At 40.5% G+C, this 25,341-nt stretch overlaps 1 protein-coding gene and 1 long non-coding RNA gene across 2 annotated transcripts in view; one reads left to right on the forward strand and one right to left on the reverse strand.

The window, feature by feature from the left end:
• The window catches only part of cntnap5a (contactin associated protein family member 5a), a 122,220-nt gene extending 117,219 nt beyond the window's left edge, over window positions 1-5,001 (reverse strand). The window contains 1 exon segment of the mRNA XM_046845147.1: window positions 4,659-5,001. Within this exon segment, the coding sequence (XP_046701103.1) occupies window positions 4,659-4,740 (82 nt within the window). The 5' untranslated portion in view covers window positions 4,741-5,001.
• Window positions 1-25,341, forward strand: part of LOC124382858 — a 69,321-nt gene that overhangs the window by 11,143 nt on the left and 32,837 nt on the right. The window lies entirely within an intron of this gene.

Raw genomic sequence — 25,341 nt, forward strand, 5'->3', positions numbered from 1 at the left:
CGCATCTGTTCCTTATTGCGCGGCGTTCTCCGTGGACGCGCCGCATAATCGGATTTGTATGGCACGTAGAAACCCTCTAGGAGCCATCCAGGTGCATACAGAGCCGTATGTCCACTCTTCTGGGAAGGCTTTCCACTAGATTTTGGAGCATGCATGTGGGGACGAGTGATCATTCAGAGTATTCTGGGGTTCAGTCAGGCTTCCAGAAAGACATTTTTCCTCTGCAGCCCTGTTCTGTAATTTTCCCTGGAATTAAGAGGTTGAAACACTGTTCCACGGTGACGACACCCCAGGAACAGTGTTTCAACCTCTTAATTCCAGGGAAAATTACAGAACACAGGGACACCCTATACCAGTGGTTCTGAAACTTTTTCTATACCTCACTTTTAAGCAACACCCCAGAAAATGTTAATGGAAAATTTTCTAATTTAAAAATGTCTAAATTATTCAGAAACATGAATAACATCGAGTTCAAAAATAGAGAAAGTCAAAGTGTGTTAGGAACCCATACTGACATTGTTTTACTTGTTTGAGTGTATAAAATGTATGTTTTATAAAGAAAATCGTAAATAAGGATTTACTTAAAAAAAAATTATTATATAAATTCTGCCGTTTATTGCGCCTCACCTGTCATGTCTTCATTCCCCACTAGGGGAGCACAACCCACGATTTGAGAATCACTGTTTTATACAATGGTGTATACCACATGTGTGTGATAGTCAGGAGTCCTACATAAAGTACTTTTGGCCATATAATATATTCTTGTCCCTGTTAAAATGCTGTATAAACGTTTAACACATTCTTCTGGGAACAACTTCCCAGAAGAATGGTGGTTAATCAAACACCAATGTTACACCCCCCGGTGTCCAGATTCTATAACTCGACAATGCAGTTATAATGATGTTTCACAGGAACTCCTGCCGGTCATAAAGGCTGGAATATCTGCAATCGCTCTTCATTTGCGCTCTTCATTATATCAGGATTATCAGTGATTCGCACACGGAGACATTGCAGTCCACCGAGCGCCAAAAAAAAGGCTTTTCCTGCGCAGCTTTCTTCATTTCACCTTCAATAACTGCCATTAAATAGACGTAATTTGAGATTGGATTCATGAATATAGTCAAGAGCATTCAATTCCACTCCAGCAGGGTCAGAGTCCAGCACAGTTTGCTGATTTTCCCCTGACTCAGCTCCCCATTTAATCACCGGGTTTAGACGCTGGATAGGGAGAAGGTCCTCCAGGGCCGGACTTGGTGACCCCCATGCCGTCCTATAGTACTCGCTCATCGTCTTCCAGCCGTCCACCGAACTCAATCTAACGCTTGTTTCAAACGGCTGTCGGCCACCTCTGCGATTCCTCCAGGGTGATTTTTTTTCTTCTTTTTTTTTTCTTAAGGTTTTAGAATTATCGATTTTTTTCCCAGCTCCGTGATGCGTGACTGAACTGACGACTGCAAAAAAAAAGAAGCTAATAAAAGGCCTCGCGACACCACACAGATGCGACTGGAGGAATTGACTACAGTTGATGAAAGCTAGAAAAAAAAAAAAGCAGAAATTGCAAGGGGGAGAAATAATAATAATAACAAAAAATATCTGGTAGCGGGAGAGTAAGAAAATAACTGTGCTGCAGCACTTTGACCGACGATTGTACATACTTTAACAGTGGGAAAAAAAAAAAGTAAATATTGCTGTGGAGAGGGTCAGGAGTTGCAGGTTTTAGATTAATTGAATTGATGGACTTTGGATTTACAATGTTTCAACTTGGGCCCAGATAATAAATAAATAATAATAAATATATATAAAATAAATAAATATTATGAATAATATATACAATATAAATATATTATGGTCAGAAAGGTCATGGGTTCAAATACCAGCACCAGGTACAAGGCCCTCAACAATAATTGAGATAAAAATGAGACAAATGAGATAATAAATGGGATGTACTTAAAAATCATATGTGAAAGGGGTAGCTCAGTGGTTAAGGCTTTGCATCGGAAGGTGATGAGTTCAAATCCCAGCACCACCAAGCTGCCCTCGGGCAAGGCTCTCAACCCTCAACTGCTTAGTTGTAAGTCGCTCTGGATACAGGCTTCTGCCAAAAGCCATAAACGTTGTATAATATCTCAGATGGATGGATGGATGGATGGAGAGAAAAGTACTGTGACCTCTTCACACGCAATTTTTGAAACTTGACCTTATCCGATATCTTGTTCCTCCAAAATGCACAATGCCCAAATATTTGTCCTGGCCCAAGAGGAAAAAAAAATCCGAGTCCCATCTCATGTCATGTTGGGACCCCGGTGTGTCCCTGAGCTCCAGATAAGAGGCATGTCGTTGCCTTATTGGAGACATCGGATCCAAAAGGACATCCCGTCGTTAGGCCACTCGGAGACGTCGGCCGCTCGGGGAGAGACAGCAGACGCCCATTATCTCTGTCACCTGACACACACGACACGGCCGAGGTTTTACTCTTTAATGTCTCTGTGGGTGAACCTGAGAGCATCCATTTTGCTTGTCCTGGCTGTTTTCATCCGATCCTGTCAGAAGGGATTCGGGAGCCGGTGGCTCATAAATGATGGACGAGGTTTTTATCGTTCCTGTTCCGTCATATTTTGGATTGTAGAGCCGCCAGTTTTTTTTTTTTTTTTTTTTGAGAGAGAGAGAGAAAATGAGATTTGATCCTTCCGCAAATATTTGATGTAGTCTCTCCTTGATTACTTGATATTACCGCGGAATTTGCGCGCCGGTTCGGGCGCTGATGGAAAGGTTTTTCTGGAGAAAGAGTGATATTTGATTATGCAATCGGCTCCTTATTATACGTTGTGTTTACTATCGGCTGTCTGTCAACAGTCTGAAGGGAAAAGGGGACGACACTAAACTGTGGACCTTTTACTTTGCTTGTCTTTTTGGACACTTCATGTAGTATTTCAGACTCGGAAAAGTGGAGGCTGTGGACCTGAAGATCCAAGATGTACTTTTTCTATCTCTCTCTCTATCTATCTATCTATCTATCTATCTATCTATCTATCTATCTATCTATCTATCTATCTATCTATCTATCTATATATCTACATTTTTTTCTTACTGCCTGTCTCTCTAGCTATTTTTCGGTCTGTCTGTCCATCTGTATTTCTCTCAATCTATATGTCTGTCTGTCTATGATTTTATTTCTGTCCGTATTTTTTTCTGCTTATTTTTCTCTCTCTCTCTCTCTCTCTCCCACTGTCCATCGGCTTTCTTTCTATATATCTATATTTCTCTCGGTCTGTCTTTCTCTCTGTTTGCCTGTCTCCTGTTTGTCTTTTTCACTGCTTATTTGTCTGTCTGTCTGTCTGTCTGTCTGTCTGTCTGTCTGTCTGTCTGTCTGTCTATCCTCTACCTGTTTGTCTGTATCTCTCTCTGTCTGCCTGTCTGTTCTCTCTATCTATCTGTATGTCTCACTATCTGCTTGGCTTTCTGCCTATCTCTCTGTCTGTCTCTCTTGTGTTCTCTCTCTCTCTCTCTCTCTCTCTCTCTGCGCCTACATGTCTCTCCATGTGCCTATCTTCACCACTTTCCCTCTGTCTGTGGTTCTATCTATCTGTCTGTCTGCCTGTATGTCTCTCCATCTGTCTGTCTGCCTCTCCACCACTTGTATTCCTCTCCCTCTATCTGTCTGTCCATCTTCAGAAGCAAAAGTACTGACAGACTTTCACTTACAAAACTTATTTCTTGCCCTACACCACATTTTTTCTCTCTCATTCTCTTGGGCCCTCCCTCCATTCATCCATCCTCCATCTTTTTCTCACCCATACAATGTTATTAGTCCTGAGGTCCTCGTGAACAAATCCCACCCGACTCGTTATTGCACGCGTATTGTGTAGGAGGTCTACTGTACACTGCATGGAGGGAAGACGGGGCGTTCGGGACACGGCCTGCGTCCGCCTCTCGAGCACGAAAACACCTCGCAGGAGAGACACAGGCATTGGAGGGGTGATGCTCGGGGTGATAAATGGAAAAGAAAGACAGGTGGTTGAAATGATCCCGGGGTTACAGACAATTCGTGTGCAGTATAATATTTTTTTTAATGTCAATAAAATAAATGAGAATTAAATTACAATTAAATTAAATAAATCAAGCCACGGACTTACAGCTGTATTATTATTATTATTATTATTATTATTATTATTGACAATAATATTGTTCCATACAGGATCATCACCATGTTTTAGATTAGATCTCCAATCTTCTTCCAATCTCACTTTATATCCAAGTAACTTTCTCCTCCCTCCCTCATTCCCCACCACTCCCACCCCCTCCACCCCCCGGGGTTATTTACATGACGGGTTTAATGACCGACGGGCGGCAGGAAACCGAGCGCAACTGTAAAAGGATAAAAAAAACACACAGAAAGAATGCAATTTATTTTGCACGTCACTTTCTTTGGACACCTCCCTGATTAGGTCTCGGAGTCGAGGTGTGTGTGTGTGTGTGTGTGTGTGTGTTCCGTTAATGAGCCGCGACAGTGAAATTAAAGCGGGTTGCGCGTGCCATTAAAACGCAATAATTACCGACCATATGAAAGCGCCTGTTGAGGGGAAATAAGACGTATAGGTGTTAGTGTGTGTGTGTGTGTGTGTGTGTGTGTGTGTGTGTGTGTGTGTGTGTGGACTTACAGTGAGAGGCAGCCATGGCTGAGCTGAACACGGCGAGCAGGGACGCGCCGAGCGCACAACACCGCCACTTCTGTAACTCCATGACCGCGTAAAAAGCGACGCGTAAAATCCGACACCGGGACTCGGGAGCGTATTTCCGAACTGCGCCTGCGGGAACTGTGTGTTTCTTCTCCGCTCCGACACCTCCAGCCTCCGCACGCGTGTGTGTATAGATGCGTGTGTGTGTGTGCGCGCACAGATGTGTGAGTGTGACAGCGCTGCGCTCCGCCGCCGGAGAGAGGAAATGCTCAGTGAGAGGGAAAAACAGACGCTCTTAAAGCCGCGCGACTCTCCCCTGCGCTCATCTCTCTCTCTCTCTCTCTCTTTCACTCACTCACTTACTCATACACACACACACACTCTCTCTCTCTCACTCACTTACTCACACATACACACTCTCTCTCTCTCTCTCTCTCTCTCTCTCTCTCTCTCTCTCTCACTCACTTACTCACACATACACACTCTCTCTCTCTCTCACTCACACACACACACACTCTCTCTCTCTCTCTCTCTCTCTCTCTCTCTCTCTCCCTCTTTCACTCACTCACTCATACATACACACACACACACCTCTCTCTCTCTCTCACTCACTTACTCACACACACTCTCTCTCTCTCTCTCTCTCTCTCTCTCTCTCTCCCTCTTTCACTCACTCACTTACTCATACTCACTCACTCACTCACTCACTCACCACTCACACACACACACACTCTCTCTCTCCCTGCGCTCATCTCTCTCTCTCTCTTTCACTCACACACACACACACACACACACACACACACACACACACACACACACACACTCTGTCTCTTACCTGTGCTCATCCTCGCTCTCTCTCTTTACACTCACTCACTCACACAGATACACACAATCCCTCTCACTCACTCATACACCCACTCTCTCAGACTCTCTCTCTCTCTCTCTCTCTCTCTCTCCCTCCTCTCTTTCACTCACTCACTCATACACTCACTCTCTGACACACACTCTCTCTCTCTCTATCTCTCTCTCTCTCTCTCTCTTTCACTCACTCACACATACACACACTCTCTCTCTCTTACTCACACACTCTCTCTCTCTCTCTCTCTCTCTCTCACACACACACACACACACACACACACACAATCCCTTTATCTCTCTCTCACTCACACACACACACACACACACACACACTCTCTCTCTCTCTCTCTCTGTCTTTCTCACACACACACACACACACACACACACACACACACTCTCTCTCTCATACACACTCTTTTGCTCTTGTGTACACTTTCTCTCATTCACACATTCCTCTCTTTCAAACACACAAACACACACAGGCTATTTCTCTCAGTCTGTTTCTTTTACAAATGCTCTCTCTCTCTCTCTCTCTCTCTCTCTCTCTCTCTCTCTCTCTCTCTCCCATCCACTTAATTTTTCTTCACCTCCTCCCTTTCTCCTCTCACACACAGCCTACATTTGTCAATTGGCTTGAAAATAAAACAAACAAACCAACCAACACCACCACGACTGAAAGAAATACTGAGACAGAAATACTGCTCAGGTCTCGAGCGTCTCTTGTTCATCCTACACCAGACTGCTCCGAGTCTGTGGACACCTGAACATCACGGCCATGAAGACTCAAACCAGATGTTTAGCAGATGTGCGATGTTCGGGTGTCCACAAACTTTTGGCTCTAACATATAATTTGGCATTTGCAAGAACATTCTTATGGACCACGGTGGGTTTTTATTTTCCCTTGTATGAAGTATGAAGGGGGTCGACTGAGGAAAAGTGATTGCGGTCAAAAGTTTATGGACACCTGCATTTTGAACACAAGATGTTCCTCTAGATTTTGGAGCGTGCTTGTCTGCTCATTCATCCGCAAGGGTCTTCGTGAAGTCAGGTACTGATTTAGGTGAGGCGAGGGGGTCTGGGGCGCAGTTCAGCGTTCACATTCATCCCAAAAAGGTGTTCAATAGCAAGTCTATAGCAGGAGATCTTCTGACCCATGGAAACCATATTTCTTTGTACAGGTTTGGGTCTCCTTGTTCTCGAGTGAGACTATTATTGAATATTTTCGAACAGGAATCCCGCCGCCGCGCGTAACCTGCAGTATCAGCACACTTCTACTGTATACACACGTTTCCCTTTGACACATTGTCCTATAAAAGGTGACAGCGAATGCTGCTTATGCAACTTCAGCCAGAACCGTTTCAGGATTTTAACAACGCGTAAATATAAGCCTACAGCGCGACACACACACAGAGTAGCATCTCGTTCTCCTGTATAGAAGGTCGTATTAGTAAGAAGGCTCGCGATAATGAAATCAATTTTGAGCACCGCGATGCAAATCCGCGTGCGATCCGCGGACACCGACTCGACGGCGCGCTTTTGTTGCGTCGTTGCCTTTTCATCGCCCCGTATGATAATTATCACAATTACAGTCCTGCGAAAGCTAATTTGCACCTGTGTTTTTCTCATTTTGGAGTGATGGACGATACAAAATAACCCCTATTTAATAAACGAATCGCTGGTGAATGGAGAGAAAATGGATTCTGTTTATCTTATTTATTATACAATACTGTATAATAAGATCCCATTAAATAGACACGCAGGAGCACAAACATGCAGTTATGGGTAACACTAATCATATCACCATGACTTTTTTGATTCGTCCCATTCCATTTGCTGGGATAATAATCTCCACTCTTCTGGGAAGATGTTCCACTAGATGTTTGTGGAGATTTGTGTTTGGGTCTCGTAGTTCTAATGAAGGAGAAATTCAGCGCTACAGTACCACATCCAAAGACGTCAGGCTTCAGGTTCTTGATGTTCGTTGTTAACGTCAAATAAATTAGCCATTTTCGCTAAGTAGCAAGCTAATCCAGTTAAATCCTTAAATTAGCAGGATAACCTGTTGTTACAGTGAAGAAAAACATGAATGGAAATGCCAGGCGTTCTTGATGTAGAAGAAGGTTTGTGAGGTTTGTTTACGTCAAATATATTAGCCATGTTTGCTAACTAGCTAGCAAAGACAATTAAATCCTTAGATTAGCAAGATAACCTAGTTGTGATCGTTACAGTGAAGAAAACCATATATGGAAATGCCAGGAGTTCTTGAAGTAGAGGACAGTTTTTGAAGTTTGGTAATGAAAAATAAATTAGCCATGTTCGCTAACTAGCTAGCTAACCCAATAAAATCCTTAGATTAGCAGGCTAACCTGTTGTGATCGTTACAGTGAGGAAAAACAATGATGGAAATGCCAGGCGTTCTTGATGTAGAAGACGGTTTGTTAACGTAAAATAAATTAGCCATGTTTGCTAACTAGCTAGCTAAGCCAATTAAAGCCTTAGATTAGTAAGCTGATCTAGTTGTGATCGTAACAGTGAAGAAAAACATAGAAAGAAATGCCTGCTGTTTTTAAATGTAGAAGAAGGTTTGTAAGGTTTGTTAACATAAAATAAAGTTCACTAACTAGCAAGCTAAGCCAATTAAATCCTTAGATTAGCAAGCTAACCTAGTTTTAATCGATTCTCGATTGTTTTTGGAATCAAATATTTAGAGCTCTATAGCAGGAGAGCTTCCACGCCAAACCACGTAAAGCAAATCTTTGTGTTGGGTTTGGTTCTCCTAGTTTTTGTGAAGGGAAAATTTCATGCTAGCACATCCAAAGACAATGTTATACATACACAATAGTGTGTCTCAAAGTTTTGTGGTAACAGTTTGGCGAAGAAAAACATATAGCTGGAAAAGTCAGACGTCCGAATACGTTTGTTCTCTGTGGGCGCATTCAAGATTTTTCAAAAGTTTTACAACCAATGTTGGCTAGCTAAAGGCATCCAGTAAAAACATGACCTGGCCATCAAGCATTTTCATTAATAGCTGTAGATTTCAAGTTTGTTTTCGTAAAATACATTAGCCATGTTTAATTCTTAGATTAGCAAGCTAACCTAGTGGAGATCGAATCAGATTGTTATAATAATTTATATTTAGCGCTCTATATCAGGAGATCTTCTACCCCAAACCATGTAAAGCATATCTTCATGAAGCTTGGTTTGTCTATTTCATGCTGGAACAGGTTTAGTTCTGCTAGTTTATGTGAAAACTTCATGCTAGCACATCCAAAGCCGTTTTTTACAAATCCGATTGTGTGTCTCAAACTTTTGATGTAACAGTTTCGTCAAGAACCACATATGGCTGGAGATATCAGGCGTCCTTCTAACTACGTCAGGTAGTTATTAAAAAAAAATGTCAAATTTATCTTTTGTGCCACTTTAATCATTTCCCACCTGCTGACTTCATGTTAATTAAAGCTTTCTGGCTGTTTTTTTCTTCTTCTGTAAAACATTTTTATACCACACTGGGAGTATCCTGGTGAGATTCAGGATCGACTTTTTGTTCTGTCACCTAGTCTGAAAGCTTCATCATATTTTTCACATTCATATGTTCTTAAAAACAAAAAAAAAATGTCCCAGCATCGCACTGTTCGGTAGCTTCACTATGTAGAAGCACAAATGATTTACATGGCAAGTGCTAGAGCCCGTGTTGTGTTAATGCTTTTTCCTAATAGTTATCAAAATGTGTAAAACTGAAATTGTTCTGAAGTAGCAAAGCAATGAAAAAATAAAAAAAGAAAGTGTTGAGCAATTTTTAATTCAATTTTACTGGATCTTTCATCCAATTTCATCATTTCATGAACAAACAGATACTAGGCCTCGGCCGTCTTTGTGGAGAGCAACGATTCCCATTCTCAAATCCTCAGAGAGTCTTTGCCATGAGGTGCCATGTTGAACATCCAGTGGTCAGTATGGGAGACTCAAAGCGAGATACACACATTTGTTGCCAGTTAGTTTGACAATAATGGCGGTATGAGGACAGTAAATCTGTACTGCTATACAAGCTGCATATTGACTCTAAAATAAACACATCAAAGTTTAATTTTTTGTAGATTGTCCCTTGAGAAGATACTAAAATGGTTGCTGAAATGTGAGGGGTCAGTAAAAAAAATAAATAAATACACAACAGATTCAGGATGGAGGCTAAAGGCATAAATATTGGAAAATATTTATACCTGCAGGTTTTGTAAATGAATGATTATAAACAAAGAAATAAAACCGTTGCCACTTTTTTCTTTCCTGTAACCCAGAATGATGTACTTTCCTACATCCCTACATCCGATTCATTATAATGTTCTTTCTACACGGATTCGGTATCAGTGTAGGAACCTATGATTAGGCAGCTCTTTCTCTTGATCTGCGAGGTTCACAGATGTTTCATAATCTGGTTTTGTTCTGCTGGGTTGGATATGAAGCTCTTCAACTGCATACATTTTTTTTTCTGGTTTTGTGTTCAGTCCATGGGACTAGAAAGGGGATCGAAGTCGGAGCCCGACGGCAACGATGCATTCAGAACATTGGAGTATGGTGTATACGCCTCCCGTCCACAGTGGACACGCTGGGAGGTGTTTTTTTTTTTTTTTTCTTGCTAAGTTACAGCTATGTAGAGAAATTTTAAGAATCTGGAGCACAGATAGAATTCAATGACTGTACATCAGTCAATAGTTCTCTCTTTTTTTACTTGTTATTCTGAACTCTAAGGAGGAATGGATGAATAGAGAGATAGAGATAGACAGAGATAGACAAATGAGTAGATAGAAAGCCAGACAGAGAGAAAATCATAGATAGACAGACATACAGATAGAGAGAAAAACCGAGGGACAGACCGACAGATAGACAGGCAGACATATAGCTAGACAGACAGGAAGAGAGAAAACGTAGATGGATGGATGGATGGATGGATGGATGGATAGATAGATGGATAGATGGATAGATGGATAGATAGATGGATGGATGGATAGATGGAAGAAAGGAAGGATTGATGAATGGAAGGAAGAAAAGACGAGTGGATAAATGGACAGGACAGACATTTGGATTGGACAGATGGATACCAGGGATATTGGATGAATGGGTTGATGGATTGATGAATGGAAGGAAGGAAGAATGAATGGATAAATGAAAGGGAGAATGGATGGATGGATGGATGGATGGATAGAAAAGAAGAAAAGTTTCTTTCCCAAACTTCAAAAAATTGGAGTCTGTTCATTGCCTTATTATATTCGAGGTCAGAGCTCTATAGCAGGACACTCAAGATCTTCCAGTCCACCCCATATAAAGCAGATCTTCTTGGAGCTGGAACAGGTTTGGGTTCCTAATTCGAGTGATACAATCGTGTGCCTCCAAGTTTGTGGTGAGTTTGGTGAAGGACCACATATGGCTGGAAAAGTCAAAGTCCTGGATTATTCCTTATCTAAGATGTCTAGTCTCATAAATCCTCTTCTGTCTTAGGATATCATATGAGCGTTCTAGTTATAACTGAATAGGAAAGAGAACCTTATAAGGTCACAGTGTGTCCTCTGACCGAGTATTGTGTGTATCAGGTGTGCAGGAGTGAGGGGGAAAAAACTGGGTCATGCATGGGTTACGTTATTCTTGATATTCTGGGGGAAGGAAAATGGCTGTCTTGTGGCTGCCTGACCCAAATCTGCTCCTGTCGGTGCCAAGCACTCAGAAAGTTCTCGGCTTAGCAGCTGTAAGGACGCTTTCCCAGCGCCGCTTTTAGACAGGTATAATCTACTGTCAGTCCCGAGGACTCGACTTGTCCTTTACCTAAACTTGCCCGGATAAAATACATTTCTTTCGCAGTTCAATTTGTTTACACCTTATGTCATTTTTTTTTTCAGTGAAGAGCTCCAAACTGTGTTAAAAACCAGGACTAAGACAAGGTTCTGGCTTAAGGCACATATTTCGGCTGCATCACTGTCATATGATGCAAGGATGAACAAGATTTGAACTCCAAAACAGAAAAGCAGAAGAGCAGCCGGTTTTACAACGAATTACGAAATGTTGTTGCACCGAGCAAGTCGCTCGGATTGAAATAGCATCCCGGTATGTAGTGTACAAACAAATTCGTGAGAATACAAACTCGTCTCTGGATGAATTACAATTAATTAATCTGTGCACACAACAGAAATCAGAGCATCAGTTATATCGGAAGTGTTCGTCCTCCTACACGCGACATGCGAACAAAAATATCTGGGGAAAAATATATATAAATAAAAAGAGAGTACTTTTTGTATTTATTTTTCACCTAGGACACTGATGACTATTGATAAGACCTCTCTTTTTTTTTGTTGTTTTGGCACATTTGGCACAAAAAAAAAGTGGAGACCTTTCTATCCGACCGATTTTCATTTGGCTTCGGCGTCCTGCTTCTCGTCTGGAATAATGAGATGTCGCGGGATCCGGTTCCATTCCATTCGATTTCGCTGCCTTGCATTGTCTGTTTGTTCTTGTTTGTCAGGCTGAGAGCTGAGCAGAAATCCAGTACTTTCTATCAAAAAAAAAGATTTTGATATATATACAGTAGAAAAGAGTCACAGGAAATGGCACGGTTCCATTTTGCATTATGCTAACTAGAGCGTAACGTGAATGGGACCTGGGTGATGGATAAGAGTGGGAGCAGGTTGAATTTAGTGGTAATTGTGTTTTTTTTTCCTTCTCTCCCCATTATCTTTCTTCTCCATCATCATCATCATCATCATGATCATCCTGAATCTGCAAAATATATTATTGCTTTATAATAGAGTAAGAAATATCCACTCTATTATATTGCTTAAAATGTTTGCATCAGATACAAGTTGCCATTTGTAGCACAATGCATCTTTTTTTTTTTTTACATTTGCATCAGTTAAAACCTATTTATTCATATAGAATTAGTGGCAGATGTATATTTTTATTATTTAAAAATGAAACAATAATTTGTAACCAATATTTGATATATAGATCAAATTCTTCTCGCTAAACTGTTTCTGCTGCTAAGTGAACATGACGTATCATAAAACCACAGAGACCGAGGCGTCTCCTGAGTCACATAGAATACAGATTAACATGGCAGAGGTAGAGCTGTACCTAAATGGACACAGAAGAGAAAAAGAACGTCTGGTTTTAGTCCCTCTTTTTTATCTTTATTTTTCCACTACAAACGGCCTGTTTGTAAAAAGGGCCAAAGAAATCAAAGTGAACTATTTGTACCATATTTAATTGCACAGCATCGTATTTTGTTTCCATTGAAACGCATTGTACGGAATCGAATCGAAATCTGATCACGCTGCATCTTGGTGAATCGTATCGCATCGGTAGCTGCTTCATATGTATCTTTATCATATCGCCACCTAGGCTTCGAAATGCGAATCGCATCTGCTTCAGTTATGGAGCCATATACAGTAATATATATGGAAAGGTTTTGGGACACCTGACTTTTTCAGCCATTTGTGATTCTTTCCCAAATGTTACCACAACATTTTATTGTATAGATGCACTAGGAGACCCAAACCTGTTCCAGCAGTACAAAGCTCCTGTGAAAAATCCAGCTCTTTGAAGATCTCGTTTACACATTGTTTGGTGTGGAAGATCTGCTGCTATAGAGCTCTGACGTCAACTCTATAGAACAAATTGGGATTAATTGGAATTTACAGGCCTTCACACCTCAGACACATCAGCTGAGTAAGCACAAATTACCATATGCCCACTTTAAAATGTAGTGGAACATCATCTCAGAAGAGTGGAGGTTTTTAGAACAGCAAATGGCGACTAAATGTGGAATTGGATGTTCAAAAGGCACAGACAATCAGGTCAAGAGCCTACAAACGTTAGTCTATACAGTATATTGTATTGTATTTATATATATATAAGTGAAAGAGAGAGAGAGAGAGAGAGAGCACCAATTTTTTAGCTTTACATTGGCCGTTGATGTTTCTTGATACACACTTATTTTAAACAGGAAGTATCCTCTGTACTCTTGAATCAATGTTATTTTTTTCCTTATATTTCTTGGCCAGATGCCAGGGTTCTGCTTTGACTCGAATTGAATTTGTAATCAAATCAAATTCCAATTTACAACTTACTCCGAGCTTCATTAACATTCCCACCCCTTAACACTAATGTTTGCCCAAAGTCAACTGGCAACCTTGTGGAGGTTAATTTTACTATTGGGCGAAGATTACGGCATGTTTGCGAATCAATTAAGCAGAAATCGACATCCTTGAAGGCTTCATTAGGAGAAAGTAAGCATATTTTGTACATCTGTGTTGCCTTTGTTAATAGATTATTTCCCAGCTGTTCAATCCGTGCGTCTCCAGCAGGGCTGTGTGAGTTCTAGAAGAATAGCTGGTATGAAAGATTACTCATTATATAACCTTGAATTGCCGGCACGGTTTAGCTATCAGGTCGAGTTCAAGTCGTTCGGAATCTGATCGGCTATAACAAGTCAGACGTTCCACGAGGAGACGCTCATGTGAGGTAAGGGACCCTGCCTCTGGCAGATCTTGATCATGAGATCATGAGTAATGGGGAAAAGGAGCATGGGATTGACAAATGGACGGGCAGACACAGCGTCCGTCTCCGGTGGTGAAGTAGGAGCTCATTGTTTTTGCAGGTGATCAGTCTACATTCATGTTCTCAGACCTGTTCATTAACACTTGGCAGACGCCCTTATCTTGAGTGACTTAGGTTTATCTCATTTATACAACCGAGGAATTGACTGTTAATGGCCTTGTTCAGGATCCCAGCAGTGACAGCTTGGTTGAGCTGAGATTTGAACTCACAACCTTCTGATAAGTTAAGTTAAGGAAACAAAGTTCCTCTGCAGGGAAAAATAAGATCCTTACTTGATGGACTATCTGTGGCATCTGTATCAGTTATATACCACTGGATATAAAGCCGTAATGGTACAAGTGTCCAATCCTACCTCCAACAAGCCATTGTGGGGACAGGTTTCCATTCCACTAAAGCTCAACCAACACCTGATTTCTGGTGTTCAGAAACAGGATGACTTGCTTTCACAGATTCCATGTCCTTGTAATGGATTGCCAGATGTTCTAAAATCGATTGTGAGATATAAATTGTCCAATAGCTTGACCTGGACGAGGGGTTGTAAAGGGTTGGTGAGGGATGGGTTTTATTCCAATCAAGCTAAAACCACAGCTGATTCAACCATTTGTTTTTGGCTTCTAATAGACAAGTGACGCTTCGTCTTGGCTTTTAAATTTTACATGGATTTGATGTCTGGAATAAAAGCATTGACCCATACCGAACCCAATAGAACGATAGATCTCTCAGTCGGATTGAGAGAACATCCAAGGATCCATCAGGAGGACCTGGTTAACGAGAAGCCTAGCCTAGTCTTCTCATTTCGTGTTTAACTGCCATCCAGGCAAGTGAATCTGAAATGTTTATTATAATAGGAAACACTCAGAATTTGAGATTATGAGCTGCAAAATGTCTTATAAATAAAACCCAACATTTCAAGTTTAAAAAAAAAAAGGAAACGAAACATAATTGAGCACCTACTGGACTTCGACTCAGACACCTGAAAATAGAAAATACTAAAAGATATTTTCTTGAGCTAGCCTATTTTTTTTTCTTCTTTTCGACAGAGCCCTGAATACCCAGAAATTGAAATTCCTCCATCTTGTTACACAGTAATAGTGCAGCTTGTTTTATTCCCTCCTTCCACCAGACGCTTTCCTCCGAGGCTGCCGGGATCGAAATAGACTCTCGCTGCGATCGTGTCCCACGGGTAAAAGCAGTCAAAGGCGACCTGTCCAATAATTACACACCATCTAATGCTTTTATCCATGTCACGAAATTACTTTTTACCCCACAGCCATTATATGTACATATTGAATTTGGAAAACCACACCAAACCGGAATGACGTAAAGACACGAAAGGTAGCTGAAACCTTTAGGAACTGCTTTTTTTTTTCCCTCTCTCGGTCTACTGAATTATCGGGGCTTCGTTTATCCGTCAATACACTCCTGCATTATTTTTTATTGTTTGGTGTCAGGTTATAAAGTGTACCCCCAAAGAGCTGTTAAATTGTAAGCCATGTTGTCACACCTTCTTTCATTTCTTACAAACGTGTCTCTGGTTTTGACACCTTTTTTTTTTCTTTTCTTTTTTTGCCACACAGTGAAGATCTGCCATAAAATATGAATGCTTGTCCTGTAAGGATTGGAGAGGGTGTGAGGTGGTGAATATTTGAACCTCAGTGCACACACACATCCTGCACATGTAGAACGTCGGAAAGGGTTTTGTTTTACGGGCGTCTTTTTTATATATCCTACTGTATCAGAGCAGCCATGATGTTTGGTATATATTCCTTTAGATATACTATGCTCTTTGGTGTATGGGGAAAAGTCTGAAAAATGAATGTTTCCAACATTTTGGAGTTCGTTGCGGTTATTGGAAGTAAAGAGCTTATTATATACAAGTAGTTTTATGTTTCTAATCTTGATTCATTAAAAAAAAGAAAACCAATCATACTGTATATTACATTTAATGTAGTATTTTGTAAGACAAGGTCTTTAGCAGGCCTCTCCTATACTATATGAACTTCCACATTTAGTCCCTATTTGCTGTTATAATAACCTCCACTCTTCTGTGAAGATGTTTCACAAGATTTGGTGAAGATTTCTGCTCATTCAGCCACAAAGGTATGAGCAAAGTAAGGTACTGATGTAGGTGAGGTGAGGAGGCCTGGGATGCAGTCGGCATTCCAGTTCTTGCCAAAGGTGCTCAGTAGGATTGAGGTCGGTGCTCTCTAGCAGGAGATCTTCCACTCCAATCCATGAAAACCATATTTATAAAGAGCTGGCTTTGTGTACAGGAACACAGAAGCATTGTCATGATGAAACAGGTTTTGGTCTGCTAGTTCAAATGAAAATGTATGCTAGCACAATTGAGTTCCTTCAGCTTTGTGGTCTGAGGAAGAACCACAAGAAAGAAGGTCTGAGTGTCTCCCAATACTTCGGTTCATTTCGCCTATCAGAGTAACATTCATTTAAATCGTGTTAAATGTAAAATACTGGGCAAGGAAATAATAAAATCTCTGAGCTTCCAGACCAGCTACGATCTGAACCCCACCCCAAGGCGGCCATTGTGTTCGGATTCTGAATCTTCCATTACACACAAGTACAGAGGAGGGAATTTAACGTCGACACGATTGTATCCAGAGGCCACATGTACAATATTTAGCGAGCGTTTGGCAAGCGTTCCGTTAGCAACTCGAGAGGAATAACATTGAATTAGAGGAGAACTGTAGGACACGAAAGTGGCTTAAAAAGTCTCCTAACGGCTTTTTTCTACCAAAACATTGCCGGTGTTTCCATCACAGCAAAACCTCCTCTGTGTTCTGGTGCAGAGTTAAGCAGGATGTTGCCAAAAATGTCATCATGGCAGAATTGAGAAGGATATTTCCAGCCCTTATGTACGGTGCCCTCTACTGTATCTCAATACCTTTTATGACTTCTTCAGGCTGAAATGTTCTCTGGTTGAAGCTTCCAGCAAGACAATAATCCAGAAGATACATCAAAAACAGTTTACTGACCATCTAGGTCATCTTGTTTACTTGATTGAACCCTGTGGAAAACCTGTGGTGTGAAGTGTTAAGGAGAGTCTAACGATTGGACTTTGTTCTGTGGTAACAGTTTGAGGAAGAACCACATATGGTTGGAAACAACAGATGACTCAATACTTCCTGTGTTATGTATAATACAGGTGTGTACATGTGTGTGTGTGTGTGTGTGTGTGTGTGTGTGTGTGTGTGTGTGTGTGTGTGCATATATATATATATATATATATATATATATATATATATATATATATATATATATATATATATACACAAAACACAATTATATTACAATTTAAATAATTTCAGATTATATTAATCATAAACAATACTATTAATCTAAAAATAACAATGAATAATTTCATATTTTATTCATTTTTATTTTTAGATTAATAGAATAAAATATGAAATTATAAATAACTATATAAACCCTTTTTTTTTAAATACTCATAAAACTATTGATTATCTATATATTTATTATATATTTTTTTATTAATTTATTTAACGATTGACAGTGTCTGGAAATTTTTTCATGCCAGACATACTTTATTTTTATTTATTTATATATTTTTTTTATATAAAAGTTCTTGCCTCTAAACTGATGCCTAATCCAGTCTGGGCTTTTAACAATGAAACTCCTCCTCTAAGCATATTTCACTGTATTGACTGTATCTAACGTGCATTACCACCACTGAATGCAATGTTTCAACACACACTCACACACAGCCTGGAATAACCTGGATGAATTGAAAACCATATGTAGGTTCTCTAGCTAAATTTATTTCCTCTATATTGTGGTGTAAACCAGGTCAAAAATTCACAGTAAATTTCTCCCAAAAAATAAATAAATTCAGAACCGCAGTAGAAGACAGGTGTTGATGTCGCTCACCTCGACTCCCCCATAGTAATCTGAGACAAGAATGGCCCTTATCTGATTTCTTCACCTTTAGCTTCAGACATGTCATCCGAGTCTTTCCTGGATTACGGCAAGACGCAAAGCATGCTGGGTCATTTTCTTTTCCCAGCCAGAAATAGTCTTTGCACTGACAGGCGACCCTGTTGGTAGACTTCAGATCTGTTTTAAGGGAGGCATGCTGCTAACTTTTGCTAGCCGTCGTACGTTACCACAGGTTTCCAGACAACTTTTTTTCCACAGGTTTCCAGACAACAAAAATACAGCAAAAAAAAAAAAAACATGAAATCGAAATAGTCAAAACAACTACAGCCGCTGCCCACTGTAGACTACGGTAGACTTTAGATCTGTTTTAAGAGAGGCATGCTGCTAACTTTTGCTAGCCATTGTACATTACCACAGGTTTCCAGACAACTTTTTACCACAGGTTTCCAGACAACAAAAAAAACAAAAGCATATGAAATCGAATTAGTCAAAACAACTGCAGACGCTGCCCACCGTAGACTACGGTAGACTTCAGATCTGTTTTAAGGGAGGCTTGCTGCTACTTTTGCTAGCCGTTGTATGTTACCACAGGTTTCCAGACAACAAAAAAAAACAAAAACATATGAAATGGAAATAGTCAAAACAACTACAGACGCTGCCCACCGTTCTTTCTACTGAAGTTCCGTTCCGAGAACGACCGTTTCGTACCATGAATTTGTTTGTAAGTTGTTACTATATTTGTTATTGACTACGCAAATCTCCTAATGACGTAGGAGCTATAAATACTAGCAAATAAACAATAAAATATACTTAAACAAATCGAAATGCTGTATACAATATTTGGTATTAAGGAATAAAAAAAGTGTCTGTATTGTGAATCTTCGGAAAAATAACAGGAACAGGAAACGGTAATTATGCTTGCTACGTCGCAATTTATTCCCTTTTCCATTAAACATCATCTCTATTTATTTGTTCAATATTTCAACCCCAATCATTAACATTTAAGGTTGCGGAAATAAATCCGTAACATAATTACTTGCAGATGGACAAATAAAAGATTTCATCAATGTAGTGCACGGTGCACGTTTGTGTCCTCGAGAAGAAAAAAAACATGCAGCTAAACAGTATTTATACCTCAAGGTTAAAGCGTTTTCCCTCCAGAACGCACCAGATTTAGATTCGGGCCTCCGAGTAGCGAAGTGGAAAAAAAAAAAGCGACAGTGAATAAATAAACAGATTTGGAGGTGGACAAATAACTTCAGCTGCTACCCCATAATCCCCTCCAGCTAGGATTAGACACACTCTCCATGGCCTGGAAATACCACTTTGAGTGCATGCATATGTAGAAGAACATTTCTTACTGGAAAAAGACGTGCTGTGTGTGTGCGTGGCGATACGGAAAAATGCGCTAATTACAGTCAGGTGTCTGTTGAGTTACATGTTTTTGGATGTTGTGTGCATTAAAAGTGTTGGGATACGTGACTTTTTCCATCCACATGTAATTTTTGCTCAAACTGCACCTAAAATGTTCCCTGTACACAAAGCCAGCTCCATGTAGATATGCTTTAAATGAAGTTGGATTGGAAGCTCCAACCCTATTGAACACCTTTAGGATGAACAGTTTCGAGTCCTTACCTAATGGTGCAACTGGTGCTATTCTGACCACGTGCATTACTGCGATCTCATAACGGACTAAGTTAGAGCGAAGAGCAAACGTGAAATTCGGCGTGAAACTGGGCAAATCTGCCACAGAGACGTTCGACATGACATACGTTTGACCTACGGCGGTGCTGCGACGAGGCGTTCAAGGTGTTTTGACGGGACTGTTGGAAAACGAGTGTCTAAACATAGTTGAATAGTACTTTCTTGTAAACAGAGCGAGTCTCAAAACGTTTGTTCAACGTAGCGATGTCAGGACTGGTTATTGGTTTCGGCTTGCCCGTATCATCTGTGTTCATAATCCTGACAATATTGTGGTGTCTTGTTCCATGGTTTCCTAACCAGGGATGAAATCCCATCCAGGGTTGGTCCTTTCTTTTCTTCGCAAATCCCAGCTTTTTAAGAATTTGGGGTTTGAGCACATGATATGAGCAAACAGGGTTAAGGTCTTTGGTCAATTGCCCAACAGTTGCTGTTTGATACTCCTGGGAATCAAACCCTCCAGCCTTCTGATTTATACCCCAGAACCTCAAATACTCATCGATGAACGAGTGAATGGCAAAAAAAAATGCAAGTGAAAAAATCGTAAGATTTGAATTCACAAGCTTCCGATTAGATATCCAACGTTAACCACTGAGGTACCACTCATTATAGATATTTATAATCATGTGACCTGGGTATTCCACTTTAAATAAATCTCATATCTTGTAAAGATGCTAGGGTCAGAGCACAAGGTCAGCCATGACAGGGTAAAGAGCCTTGCTCAAGGGCCCAACAGTTGCTGCTTGACAGTGCTGGGGCTTGAACATCCAACCTTCTTAACCATTAAATAAATGAATGATTGAATGACAAAAACCTGCACATTCGATCTCACGTAAAAACATTATGGATTTACAATTGAATTGAGCATTAGACGGTTGAGGACCTTGCTCGAGGGCGCAAAAGTGGCATCTTTTAAAAAATGTGGTGTGTTCTGAAGTCCAACAGAGGTGCTCCCCTCTTCTCAGCCATGATGCTCATACATAGTCACATGACCTGTAAAGGCATATTGTTTCCACTTCAGTCGTATATATAATGCATGGCCCCTGGAGTTCCTTCGTGTCTTCTCTAAAGTGTCGCTCTGGTGTGTGTACTTCCCAGCTCGCCAAAGGGACGATACAGCCCAAATGATGAAGTTCTACTAGAGTGCAAGTTCGTTTGGTTGTTAAACACGGCAATAAAACCTCCTTCTCTCTCAGTAACGCAATCCATTTATTCTTCAAGTCTGCCCAGCGGCTGAAAGAGAAAAAAAAAAGGGCGAGGAGGGGGGGTTTAGAAATCAACACGGCTCAAAGCCGACAAAATTTGGCACCGGCCGCTCATCAGTTTGATTTATAGCCACTTCAGTGACACCCATCATCACTGTAATAGCAGCTTATAACTGATGGCCCTGGCGCTTTGTCTGGCTCACGCTAAAGCAATGCCGATTTACCTGCTCGGGCCCATCGGAGGCTGCATTTGTTATGACACCATGTAAAATATTATTAATGGTGGTGACATACAGCGGGCTGCGTTCATGTTGCATGTACCGGGGTATAGAAAGGATCAAAGTTCTTGGAAGACGCTTCTAATGCCCTTGGATTCCTATATGCTGGAATAGGCCTATGTGATGTATATTTATGCTTCGGAATTCCACATTGTACACTTTAAATTTAATTATATGGAATCCAGCTCTGTGAATTTATGGCTTACATTGGAGTGGAAGATCTTGAGTGGCATTCTATAGATCTTTGGCCCTTTTGAACACTTTTGGGGCTCCTCACCTTACCTACATCAATACCTGACTTTACTAACACCCATGTGGCTGAATGAATCTCGCACAAATCTCCACAAGCCCCCTCCAAAAATTGAGTGGAACATCTGGAGGTTATTATAAGAGCAAATGAGGACTAAATGTGAATTGGGATGTTCAAAAAGCAAATATGAATCTTATGGTCAGGTGTCCGCACACATTTGTGCTTCCATGTTGAATTCCCGGACTTTCATTTCTATTAAGATAATGATCGTTTTAGAATAACCTGATCATATGCGATATGAAGAACTTGAGACTGCAGGTTTATTTTGGGTTCTCCGTCTGGTCTATCGCTCGTCTGCTTCTCCATCAACCCCGGCGTAGCCTCACAAGTCACTGTAAGTAGGAGGAATAAATGAGACAGACCGTCTGCTTACTTAAGTAACATGTATACACAGAAAAATGCATGAAAAAGAGAGTGCTAGAGATTTTTTCTTTTTGTTGGTGTAGAAGACAAGACTAGATTCGACCTGGTTCTTTGGCACAAATAGGACACGTAGCTCATTTCGCCAAATGTGATGGTGTTTTATCAAAATTGTATAACAGAACCTAGTGTATGTGGACCAAAAATTTATTTTGGAACAACTCATTCTACATTTGGTGCCCATTTGCTGGTATAATAAGCTCCATTCTTCTGGGTAGATGTTCCACTAGATTTTGGAGGGTGCTTGTGAAGATTGTGTGAGATTCATCTAGCCACAAGGGATTTTATAAAGTCAGGTATTGATGGTGAGGGTGAGGAGGACTGGGGTGCAGTCAGCATTTGCATTTTTCAGGTGAGGTCAGAGATCTATAGCAGGAGATCTTTCACTCCATCCCATGGAAAGCATATCTTCATGAAGCTGGCTTTGTGCACAGGGACATACAACTGTGGGTATTGTGTTTTGTTGCATTTTCGGACATCATGACATAACGAGGTTGAGCCAAATACTGGAGAAAGAAAGTAAAAACATTAAACAAAAAATTATTTTCCACTTTTTTGTCGTTAATAAGAACAAATCCGTTGGCTTTAAAGTTTGCCGTGACAAACGCACTCCATGGAAATGTCCTCCCACACTTTTCTCCTACACATCTTATTGCATTTTTTTGTTACATTATTACCTCAAAAAAAAAAAAAAGTAACACTCAAACTAATAAGAGGAAACTAATGGCAGCATGATTAAATAACAAATCGAGCCTCTGTCTCCAGACAGATGTCTTGCAGCTGGACCAAGAACGATGCAAATGACTGGAAACGCAATAAAACGCTGCAGTTTAAAGTTTAACGACTGTGAAGGATCGAGGGGGTCGAGTCCACGGGATTACTGGAGTTTAGTGGGAAATGACGAATGAAATTGTCACGAAAAATGAGACAGTTAACGAGCGAGTTAGACCTAGCTATCTCAAGCACCTGCTAGTAAAACTTTGCTAGTCCAAGCATCAGCCAATAAAACATAGCTAGTCTAAACACCAACCCATTAGACCCAGCTAGCCCTAACACCAGCTTGTTAGCCCTAACAAGTCTAAGCACCAACCAGTTAGACCTAGCTAGCCCAAGCATTCAGTTAGTTAGGTTTAGGTTTAACCCAAGCAACCAGCTAGTTAGACCTAGCTAGCCCAAGCAACCAGCTAATAAGCTCTACATAGCCCATGCAACCAGCTATTTAGATATATATCCCCTACAACAATCACCTAGTTAGACCTATTTAGCCCATACAACAAGCCAGTTAGATCTAGCTAGCCCAAGCAACAGCTAATTAAACATAGCTAGTCTAAGCACCAACCCATCTGACTCAGCTAACCCAATCACCAGCTAGTTAGCCCTTATAATTTGAGGCACCGACCAGTTATGCGTAGCTAGCTCAAGCACCAGCTAGGTGGATATTGAAAAACTCAAGCAATCAGCTAGTTAGATCTTAATAGCCCAAGCTACCAGCTTGTTAGACCTAGGTAACCTAAGCAGCCAGCTAGTTAGTGTTAAATAGCCCAAACAAAAAGCTAGGTATAGCCCAAACAAAAATAGCTAGTCTAAGCAACAACCCATTAGACCCAGCTAAACCAATTACAGCTTACTAGCTCTAACAAGTCTAAGCACCAACCATTTAGACCTAGCTAGCCCAAGCACATGCTAATTATTCATAGCTAGCACTAACACCAGCAAGTTAGACCTAGCTAGCACAAGTGTTCACATGGCTGTGTTCACATAGCTAAGAGACGGTATTAACACTAAAAGGATTTTTTTTCTTCAGAAAATGACTCGTATAATTATTCAAGAAAAAATACAACCCTGAAATAAAAGGTCTAATCAAGTTTTACTTCATGAGTCACTTTTTTATGGTTATTATCTTATTATTAATGACCTTAACCTCTTGGATGAACTCCTTTACCAAGCTTTAGCGCCTGTAATGGATTACGCCGAGCAAATTTAATTCAGTAGTGAAATGGGTTTTATTTGGAGGTTCATAGCAATGAAGCAAATGAGAAGTTTGATTAGCTTCATTTTATCTATGGGTATTAGCTAGGTCTACTGGGTGTTTAACTAGAGTCTAACTAGCCTGTGCTAGTGCTCGTTAGGTCTACTAGTGCGTGGGCTTAAAAGAATCTGACTAGCTGAATGTTGTGAAACACATTTTATATTGAGGTTCACAGCATTAACGGGGTTGATTTACGTTTGATTAGCATCTTTTTATGTATAGTATCAGCTACAAAATACTGGCTGGTTTATGGCTGGTCTTTGTCGTTTTAAAACCTGGGTTTTCTCATGAAATTCATGAAAAGTCCTGAAATATTAGGCAAATATTCAATATTTTGAATGTCTAGGCCTAACTAGCTGGTGTTTGGGATAGCTATGTCTGATGTTTATGCTAATTAGACCTAAGCAACTGGTGCTTGAGCTCACAAAGTCAAACTAGCTTGTGTTTGAGCTAGCAAATTCTAACTGGCTCATGCTTTTTCCAGTTAGACCTAACTAACAGGTGCCTTAGATAGCTAGGTCTAACTAGCTTGTGTTTGGGAAAGCCAGGTCCAAATGTCTGATCGTTGTGCTAGTTAGACATAACTGGCTGGTGCTTTGGTTCACAAAGTCAATCTAGCTTGTGTTTGAGCTAGCAAATTCTAACTGGCTAGTGCTTGCTCTGGCTTGGTCTAATTTGTTTGATATGTGTGCTAGCTATATCTAACTAGCTGGTGTTTGGTGTAGCTAGGCCTTAATGACTGATATTTGTCCTAGTTACACCAAACTGTCTGGTGCTTGGGTTCACAAAATCTAACTGGCTAGTGCTTGGGCTAGCAAAGTCTAACTATCTGAAGTTTGTTTAGTAAGGTCTAACTAGCTAGTGCTTGAGCTAGCAAAGTCTAACTAACTGTTGTTTGGTATTGCTAGCTCTAAATTTCTTATGTTTATGCTAATTAGACCCAACTGGCACTCAAACAGTCTAGTGCTTTGGTTAGTATAGGTCAAAGTCTAAATGTCTGATGTTTTTGCTAGTTTAAGCTAACTAGCTGGCATTTGTGCTAGCTAGGTCTGCTGTCTGGTGCTAGGAAGTGTTTAAACTCATTAATTTCTTTTTTAGAATAAGTAATATTAAAACATTTTATAAATAGTTCACTATGCAACGCTAATCAACACAAGTCTAATCTTGGATCAGATCAGACATCAGCTCCATTCAACAGAGATTGAAAAACGTCAGAAACATGTTAAGCATGATTTAATTAAGGCAACCCCCGGCATTAAAAATGTCTTGAGTTAAATCCTCGATGCTGTAAGGCCAAACATCTGGGAACGCAACACGCACCCGCTGCGCTGTAATTAGTTTTCCTCGGAAA

This window comes from Silurus meridionalis, chromosome 3 (assembly GCF_014805685.1).
Source record: "Silurus meridionalis isolate SWU-2019-XX chromosome 3, ASM1480568v1, whole genome shotgun sequence".
Classification (NCBI taxonomy): domain Eukaryota; kingdom Metazoa; phylum Chordata; class Actinopteri; order Siluriformes; family Siluridae; genus Silurus; species Silurus meridionalis.